Below are 10,163 nucleotides of genomic sequence, written 5' to 3' on the forward strand. Positions count from 1 at the left end.
GGCCGAGGCTCGCCTGGAGGGAACGGGACCTCTTCTTCCCCATCCCAAACCAGGCGAACCCAGGCGAACCCTGTGCACGTGACGCTGATAACCTGCCCCACCCGCCCCGTTCTTCGCACGGAATTAATCGCCAAAAAACGGCACACAAAGGGATCTGCTAATCTACGTGATTTTATGTCTCCACGGAATACATAAAGTTAATGATAACCCGAGCAGTTTTCAAGAAGGTTACAAGTACAATCGCATAAAAGTCTCAAGACTGCGGTAGTTTAAAAATTGCTTTCAGTTCTTTTATCAAACAGGCGTAGTAATAAGGGAATTATTTTACAGAGAGTAAGCAGCAACGTATATTCTTAGTCTCAAGAAAGAAAACATAATACAAAGTCAAAATAAACCTCAGCTATCAACAGCCACCACTAGTCTTCACGTTTTACTTTGTCCATAAGATACGGAAATCAAAACCTATCAGACTGACTGCATCCACTGAAGGGAACTGGGATGAATTTTCCATTAACAGAAGTCAGTAGTAGAACAACTTTCTCCAGAGAAAGAACACCACCAGCCATTCATATTGCATTCTAGGATGTAGTGATATTAAGGTTACACTGGAAGGACAAGTTCTCCAGAATTATTTTAAAATAAAAAAGATTCTTAATACAATTTGAAAAGTATAGTTCATTGTATCCATTGTGCTTTTGAAACATTTATGTTGCAGGGATCTTTGGCAACCCAAATTCATCCACCAATACGCCATCCTGTAGGAAAGAAAAAGAAGCGATGGGTTAGCAACTCTCCAGCAACCAGAACATTTCACAGAAATGTTCCTTACTACTTCTATAAAGTGTCTGTATCCGCAATTGCCACTGTGTGACAGCTGGAATCAAAACAAGAGCATCAGTGTTCTTCCTCACTATGAAGCTCTATTAACGCCCCAAAAGCAAACATACAGAAGTTTTTCTTATGGTTTTAAGACAAGAGCTGTAATGGTACACTCTAAATTCTACTGGCAGTCAGACAGTGACTATAGGAGTGACAAAATGTCATTCTAGTGATTTTCAACACAGTTAAGAAGCATTCAGTAGACTGTACACTGTATTCTCAAATTCTCTGTATTTAGCATCTATACATCTAATACATAAATAACATACATCACATTAAGCACACTTTTTTGTTCAAAATATTAAGGATCCCAAATATCAAACAACCAACACCAATGTGGTTAACCCAAACCAAACAAAAATGTATTTTGCTGTTAAAGAGCAAAGGACTCACTTTGTTTTTTGTGTCCGTAGGAGTGACCTCTGGGATTGCTGGAGCAGATGCAGCTTCATCTAAGTAGGAATTGTCTTCATCAGCTAAAAGCTCATCACCTAACGCATCCAGTTCTGAAATTAAATTATGCTGGTTGAAATATCATGCAAGAAGCTCCTTTTGCAAGAGGAAAGTTGCTCTTACAGACTCAGGATTTAAACTGAACACTTACATTCAGACTCAGCATCAGTCATCAGCCAGAAATAAACACAGACACTGGAGAGAACCTTATTCCCTGCCTTGTAACATTCCATTGGTATCTCATGTTTGTCTATGCTCTTGTGACTTCTCTTAAAGGAAATGCAGCTTTAATGTTTAAAAAAAGCTACCAAAGCTTTTTAAAACATATTTACAGCATTTGACCAAGGTAATAAAAAAATCACTGTATGACAGTATGATGATTTTTATATTCCATAATATAAAAAAATCATCTTCCCCCTTCCTAACCTGCTTCCAAATCATCTTCATCAATCTCTGGTGTTCCATAGCTACGACTCAGTGCCTCCTGGACTTCATTGGCTTCCTCCATCATATCTTCCAATTGATCTTGTATGTCCTGAAGCAAGAATAATTTTCAGTTGGTCCATATTTAGCCAAATTCAGTTTAGTAATGCCAACATACAATTCTTTTAACACATAAACAATTTTTTGGAAGCAGTGTTAATACAAGTCAAGACACACATTCAGGATAGGAGTACTTGAAAAGCAGATAAGGTATGAAATTTAGACAGATCTACCATCTGGAAAATAAGCACTAACCTGAGTTGTGCCAGGAAAAATTTAGAGAATACATTAGCATATTTACTAGCACTGTACTTGAGTAAAGGTAAGGAAACAATATTTGCCTGAAGATTTACAATGCAGGGCATTTATAGAAGACAGAAAAGGAAACAGAACTTAAAGGAATTCAGCACTGGCACTGGGTAAGAGCTTAAGTAGCAGCATACTTGAAATTATATTTAGAGATCTTATAGGAGATTTTTTATGCATTTTCTGAAGTCAAAGCCAGCCCTTGCTGATATTTGGCTTGTGGTTTGTTTTGTTGTTGCCTTTTGTTGTTGTTTGGGTGTTGGATTTTTGTTTGTTTTTTTTTGTTTGTTTAGGTTTTGTTCTTTTTCAGGCACTACCTTGAACTGGGGTGGGGTAAAGGACTAATCTGCACATTATTAGCATAGGAAAACAAAAAAGGACAAAAAAAGCCATAGCAGGAAATATCCACTAACATTTATACTGAAGTGCAAGGGGAGGAGAGATTAAAGATTAGCTCAGCAAGGAAACAATAATCACTACAATTAAGGCAAATGGTGGTCCCATAAAAGACAGACAAACTCATGTGAAAAAAAATAGTCATTTTGCCTTCAAGTTTATAGTCCACTCACCATTATTTCAGTACACTATTTTTGTTCTTTAACTATTTAAACTAGAAAAGCTCACCTCAATTTGATCAATCTTGACTTGCTTGTAAGCTTTCTTCATTTCTTTCACCCCCAGTTTCATTGCATCCACCTAGAAGAGTCAAGCATCATGCTTGTATCTGATATAGCACAGATTAAACAAATTAAACAAGTGTGAGATAAACAAACTGGTACCGTTGTCTTTGTGTCCTTCAGTGCCTGAATAGTGTAATTAGCTTGTTCCATATTAAAAGACTGCTGTGACAGATTATCCCTCTGTTGCTCATACCTGTTTAAAAAAAAAGGCAAATAATGGCTTTAAAACACTACAATATTTATTACCACAAATGCTCCTAATTTTTTAGGAACTGAAAAACCAGCAACAGTAGTCTAAAGATAGGAACAAATTTGTGTGTGTGGTTTTTTTTTTTTTTCACTTACTATACACAACTGCAGAATAAACAGCTTCATGAAAATCTGGCCATTATGCATTTCTGTGTACTTGAAGCCAACAAAGCTGTTCCTGAACTAAGCTTTGTTTTAACTGACAGCAACACCACATTTGCCTAGATTGACAAAGTAGGTGAGGATACAGCAAAAGTTTAATCACCATAAGGTAGACATGCATGCCATGCTCACTACTGCTGTAAAGAGAATGGAAGAGTTGGCAGACTATCCAAACCACAGTGGCTCCACGCTGGAGTTTTTCAGGGCAGGGAGGAGGATAGGGTACCAACAAGAAACCTTTAAGACTAACCGCAGGGAAAAGAGAGACTTTAAAAATTAAGAAATCATCTTTCTCAAAGCTTAACTTGTATCAAAACAAGAATGTAAAATATGTTAAGTTAATCAAAAGAACAAAAGCATAAAAATGAACCATGATTCCTTCTAATATGGAAAGCAGGAAGTCTGAAAGACTAGGATCCACATACAAAACTTTCTGGACACTAATGCCTTCACCTATTACTGTTCCACAAGAACAAAAGAAATGACTGAGGGATATGACAGTAGCCTATTACGAAGGGCCCAGTAATCCCACCAAGGAAGATCAGCTGGCAGCATAGTCAAAAACCAGGGAAAAAAAAACCTAAAAGCCAGAATCAAGCAGTCCTCCTCACAACATCTAACAAAAGTACCACACCCATTGTTATATGATATTTTGGATTGTGAGAGTTTACTAATACTTAACAAGTAATTGAGTGAGTCCATAAAGGTACAATTCATCTGAGGGATGTGAAATACAAGATGATGTGAGCTTTGGCTCAGACAGCTTTCAAAATTTGTATTTCACGAACTATGAGATATTCCAGTGAAACACTCCTGAACACTTCCCATGTTCTGATATTCTTTCCTTTGGATCTCTTGCTGGACTCTTTCAAGACAGTACACTAGACAAAACCAGACCACAGGATCACTTATCCTGTCCATTTGGGAGTTTGTACATAGACATAATTACCTGCACTACATCTGCACAAGTCCTCAAAGGTGTCCATAGAGAACAGGTAAACTTCCAGTAAAACAGAGCAAGGTCATCAAATACACAATTTACAATAATCAATTAATAATATAAAATGAGGCAATCTCTCAGAAAGTTTAGGAGCCAAACGTATTTGTAATAATGAGCAAATTCGGGTTATTTTGTACCACCAATCCAAACTTATATATACCATATATATACACACCATAAATATGCAAGGAGATACTTCTGAAAGACTTCCTCAGCATTTTTCTTTAAAGAATGCTCAGGAGAGTACTGAAAAGAGAAATTAAAGTGGTGCCACCACCCCCTAAAGAAAACAACCTTTTATTAACCACAAATTGAGAAAGGTTTCAACTTACATTCGCTTCTGTTTTAACACTCTCAATGCTTTCTGCTTTACTGTATTCTGAAAGACACAATAGTGTTGTATTAGATAAAATATCTGACTTTACACTTGATTATGCCGTTTAAACCCAATGCATTTGATTTAAGTTTTCCAAAAGACTCCTCAGTTACTAGTGCCAGAGTTTAACAATAGTTACATTCAGCATTTGGTCTGCATTAACAATTAACAAAACAGGAGAGTACACAAAGCTTCTCATAGAAAATAAGCTTTCAGTTTCCAGCTTCTGATTTATGTTTTCAGTAAGGAGAATAAAATGTCAAACTTAGTCCATCACAACTATCTTTCATTAACACATTTTAATGGTCAGCATAAAATAACACTGCAACAGGTACTTGAACTATACTGTTTATATTGTATATGTTTATTTTCAAATCCATTTTATAGTGTAAGTTCATCCCCTTAAAAAATGAGTTGCCCTGCTCCCTTTAGGCATAGTGTGGAGCTTTTGTTTTGGATGACAAACAAAACAGCCTCTCTGCCAGACTTAATTCAGGTAGCAAGGAAGAAGGGAAACAAGTTACTTGTCACGGAAGAATTACACTATACTCTGGAACAAATAAAAAACAATGAAAACACTGTTCAAAGATGTATGTCTAATAAAAATAATCCAGCAGGATCTTATCTCTCATCCATAGGGCAAGATGCAGTTTTAAGAACCTGATGAACTGGCTAAATCACATGACAAGGAGTGTGAGTCACATCCTCTCATGCTTAAATTCCACAAAAGGTTCTTACCTTTGCAGGTCCCTCTCTCATTTTCTTCATTTGATCCTTATACTTCACTAGTTCTGCATCAAGCCTAGCAATTTTCTTGTCAATTGACTCAGCTCTGCTATCCACCTTTAATACATGAGGGGGAAAACAAAGAAAACATTATTCATTAAGCTTTTTTTCGGGTATGGGACAATAAAAAGAACTACCTCCATTCTGTTGTGTTTCTAATTGAATTGTTTCTTTACTCAGTGGTTTTATAAACAATTTAGATTTTGTGAGACTCCAGACCCAGAATCAAGTGAAACAACTTCTAGATGGAGTACAAGAAACAACACTCTGAGGCTGCAGGAAGCTCTGCCATTGTAACATATTCTCTACATTTTGAGATGCTCCCTCGCAAACCCACCCAAGGCAGTTCTCCATTCCAGAACTTCTGGTAACACAAAGTGCCAGGGACTGAAGTGGAATGGAAAACTTTAAGGTGTACCCTGCTGGCATTCTACAGAGCTGCCATTTGGAATATATTTTAAGTCTTCACCATAAGAGGGTTAAAAACAACAATTACATAACCAAGCATGGGTACAGGTAGGTCTAACAGCATACACAAATTCATAAAAGGCCTTTTTAAAATTAAATTACTAGGCCAGCATTTCTCTGGAAACAAGAAAATAAAGCTTATTAACTTCTCATTCCAAGGAGACTCCTCAGGGATTAGATTATTATGGCATTCCAATTATAGCATAAGACAGATCAATGCAAATCTACAATTCTGCCTGGCTAATGGTGTGGCTAAGCATGTACAATTATGTGGATTTTGATTTCACTGTTTCAATGACCCTTTTAAAACCCTGCTCTATCACAGCAACATGCATTTGCCAGAGCCATCCTAAGAAAAACATCTGATGTGAACATTCCACACAAGACATTAAAGTGTCTGGGCACAGCCAGCATTGAAAAATTTGTATTAAGTTTTCTATTATCCAAATACTTTTCTAATAGCAAGAAAGAGAAAAAATTGGGATTTTAAAACTCATGTATGTTTAAAGCATGGCACCTCCTCAAGATCTTTATCAGCTAACTGCACCTTTGAGGTCGGCCTCTGCAGGAGAAAAAAACTATTTTGTTTACTTATATAATGATTCTTTCAAGCAGTACTAGCAGGAAACAGAGACAGAACCTCCCACATCGACTAACTATGTAAAAATTTCACACACACATGACATGGGACCTCAGCTTTTAAAAGAGACTGGACAGAAGAGGGGAGAATGGATCTAATCTATTCAAAAAACTAGACTGTGTATTAGGACTTGAAGAGCTTCTGTCTATTACTCACAAACAAGGCACACTGAGGAACATTTCATTGCTACACAAGGTTCCCAATTTACACAAAAGAAAGGGTATCTGAGTTTTTAACACTGCTGTCACAACTATTAACCTTTTGTTCCTATGTTTCCTATTTACTACCGTGAAAAAAACTTTAGAGTGTTTTTTCGAAGAAGAAAAATTATAAACCATTATTAATGCTTTGCTTCCTGGTGCATTTTTCCTCCTACTGGCCTTGTGACAGCTTTGAATCATCTGACTGTGCTCTGCCACCAAACATAAAAAACCCTGCCTTTAAATGCAATGAATTTTAGATAACTAAACTTGTCTACACAGGAAAGAACATCCAAAACATAGACATGACTAGTGCCTAAGAGTTGTCTATGTTTTTAACAAAATGTTGCATTAATCACTTCTCACCAAACACATTTCCAAACTGCCATTTAATGGCTAATTACCACTAACATGGGAAGAGATCTTACAAAGCAATTTGACTCTTTCAAAAGGTAGAGCAAAATGTGTCTAAGACAGAAATGCAATAGTACCCCAAAAGCAATAGTGGTTGAGCCCCCAAACTGTTGGATTTAATATTGTAAAAAAATAGTACAAGTTTTTTAATATCTCACACAACTCTCTTCCACAATAATTCACATATAATTTAAAATAAACAATCATTTAATCATGTCTGTAGTTTTAGCAGGACCTGTCCTAGAGACTCCACTATTGTGAAAAGCCTTTCACAAGTCAGATTACTGCATATGACTTGTCACAAAAAGTTAATTCATAAACTTCAAAATACTAAAAAAAAAGTGTTTCTCCCCATGCTTACTAGTAACAACTACTAACCGCATCATTGGTTGCCAAAGTCATCACATGCATAAAATGAACCTGAAATTCTTCTTTTCAGTTAATCTGCTGTCTTGCCTAGTCAAACTTTCAGATCGTACAATTACAAACAACTAGAAGAGGATCAAAGCTGCATTCAGCAGGATTTTTTTAAGGAAAAAAACCCTAAATTCCTGGAGTTGCAAATCAAAACATCTGTTTAAAACACACTTTTATGCACCCCAAAACTCCTTTAGGATTGAACAAGCTCTTAGCAGAAGACAGACTGCCAATCTATCTAAATTTTCTTTTGATTTACCTCAAGATTAGAAAATGGACATTAACATGGAACTGGCAAAAGCAGCATGAAAAATCTAACAGACTAATAAGGAGGTAGTTGTGAGGGAAACAAGGCTTCCTGCTCTTCCACTTATATTGCCAAAATAGCAAATTTAAGCACTTAGTATCTCAGATGGATTTTGGAGTTCAAGTCATCCACCAAAGTGTTTAATGCTAACAATGGGAAAATTCATCCTGATTTTCAATCAGATGCTTTATTCACTGTTCTAGCAAAATATATTTAGAGTTATGTTTGGGCTTAATGCTGCTAAAAAGCAATACAGATTTTTGTCAGTAAGATAAAGTACCAGGACAAACATTATGAGCACTTCTGTCTCCCCGTCCAGCCACTCACATACCCAAGAGACTGATGTGTAGGTACCACTGACAGATATTAGGTATTTCATTTAGAGAGTCTCTTCACTGGGTAGCAAAATAAATCTTCTGAGAGGAAAGCTGTGATTTTTCCATGGAAACTGTTGTCAGGTTCCAATGACAAAGCTTAGTTAACCTACATTTATACCACAACCATTACTGACCTTTGTTTACTAACAGAAATACTCAAGGAATTCCATTTTTTTATTTCAGTTCTTAAAATTAGTTTATAAAAAGAGGAGACACAAAACCATGCTACGGTTTTCTTCATAAACTTTAAAGTCAAAAAGACTATGAAATTACAAGATAAATCTTAACATTTTTTTTCTTAACCCTCTTTGCAGGCAGGCCAACACAACAACAGCTGTAAAGTGTTTTGCCACGTGTTTCCTGAGCATTTCTTACTTGGTCTAAGCTTGCTTATTTGTCCACCTGTACACACCTTTAGCATCAATCCTACCAGCCCTAAGAGATAAAACACCCCTCTGTAGGGGATAGGGAGAGTGATCTTGCTTCTGCCCCTGCCTTGCCACAGCTTGCCACAGCACGAGTTAGGAGTGCAATCAGAGAAGTCCTCAGATGGCAATGCTGAGAACATCGATGAGGATGAGGATGTAAGGAGAGCCGTGCCTGCTCACTGCGTGCACTCATTCATGGGATGTGCTCGTATGCAAAGGACACAAACGCAGGCATGGGTGCCTCGACACACACAGGTACATCCCAGTGTACGTGTGCGGACACACAAACACGCTCAGCAAAACACACCGTGTGTCCCCGCACATGACAGTGCCCAGGGACAGGCCGGGCGTGGCTCTGAGTAACCTGCTTCAGCGGAAGGTGTCCCTGCCCGTGGCAGGGGGGGGTTGGAGCTGGGCGATCTTTAAGGTCCCTTCCAAGCCATTCCGTGGTTCTATGATGCACATATCCACACACGGGCACACACACTGTGCCCACGCACCGCAGTGTGTGTCCCCACACTCACTCACACCTACGCACAGCTGCCGTCCCCAGGGCCGCGGCGGCGGCGGCCGGGCCGCGCAGCGCTCAGCGGGCCCGGGCGCCCGGGGCGGGCACTCACCGTCCCGATGCAGTCGGTGAGGCTGGGCGGGGGCGCCTTCGGTTTCGCCTTGCCGAAGAAGCGGTTCATGGCGGCGGTGGCTCGGAGTCGCTCCCGGGCCCGGCAGCGGCGGCAGCGCTCCCGGCCGACCCGGAAGGCCACGGCCGGCCCCGCCCCGGCCCGCCCCGCGGAGGAAGGGCCGCGGGAAGCAGGAAGCGCTGTCTCGGCAGCGCAGCCCCCAGCTCCCAGCCCCGCGGGCTAGCGGCGGGGGGACGGGCCCTCGGGCCGCATGGAGGCTCCGCAGCCCCGCACACGGGGACGCTTTTCTTCCTCATCGCACCCCGTGTAGCCAGCTGGGCCTGCACCGCCTGCTCGCAGTGTAGAGTCACCCCCATCATGTCAGTCAGCTGATCTGTCCAAAGTGCCAGGAAAAAACCGCGCTATGAATCAGGAACAGCGTGGCCAGCAGGGTAAGGGCAGGGATTGTGCCCCTGTACCCGGCGCTGCTGAGGCCGCACCTCGAGTGCTGTGTCCAGTTCTGGGCTCCCCAGTTCAGGAAGGACATGGAGGTTCAGGAGCAAGCCCACAGAAAGGCAAAAAAAAAGATGATGAAGAATCTGGAGTACAATCCCATGAGTTGCTGAGGGAGCTGGGGGTGTTTAGCCTGGCAAAAAGGAGGCTCGGGAAACACCTTTATCGCTCTGTACAACCGCCTGAAAGGAGGGTGGAGCCAGGTGGGGGTCGGCCTCTTCTCCCAGGTAAGAAACGACAGGACAAGAGGACACAGTCTTAAGGTGCACCAGGGGAGGCTTAGGCTGGACATTAAAATTATTTCTTCACATAAAGGGTGCTTAGACATGGGAATAGACCGTCCAAGGAGGTGGTAGAGTCACTATCCATGGAGGAATGTTTAAGGAGAGACAGCATGTGGCACTCAGT

General features: G+C 40.2%; 1 protein-coding gene across 1 annotated transcript; it reads right to left on the reverse strand.

Annotated features, from left to right (window-relative positions):
- Positions 1–153: 153 nt before the first annotated feature.
- On the reverse strand, positions 154–9,391 carry CHMP5 (charged multivesicular body protein 5). The gene is made up of 8 exons (XM_015617362.3): positions 9,246–9,391; positions 5,327–5,431; positions 4,545–4,591; positions 2,901–2,994; positions 2,746–2,817; positions 1,759–1,867; positions 1,273–1,385; positions 154–755 (listed from the first exon to the last, which is right to left on the reverse strand). The coding sequence occupies exons 1-8, from the start codon at positions 9,312–9,314 to the stop codon at positions 705–707; spliced, it is 660 nt and encodes a 219-aa protein (XP_015472848.1). The 5' UTR covers positions 9,315–9,391; the 3' UTR covers positions 154–704.
- Between the last annotated feature and the right edge of the window lie 772 nt (positions 9,392–10,163).

This window comes from Parus major, chromosome 2, assembly GCF_001522545.3.
Source record: "Parus major isolate Abel chromosome 2, Parus_major1.1, whole genome shotgun sequence".
Lineage (NCBI taxonomy): Eukaryota > Metazoa > Chordata > Aves > Passeriformes > Paridae > Parus > Parus major.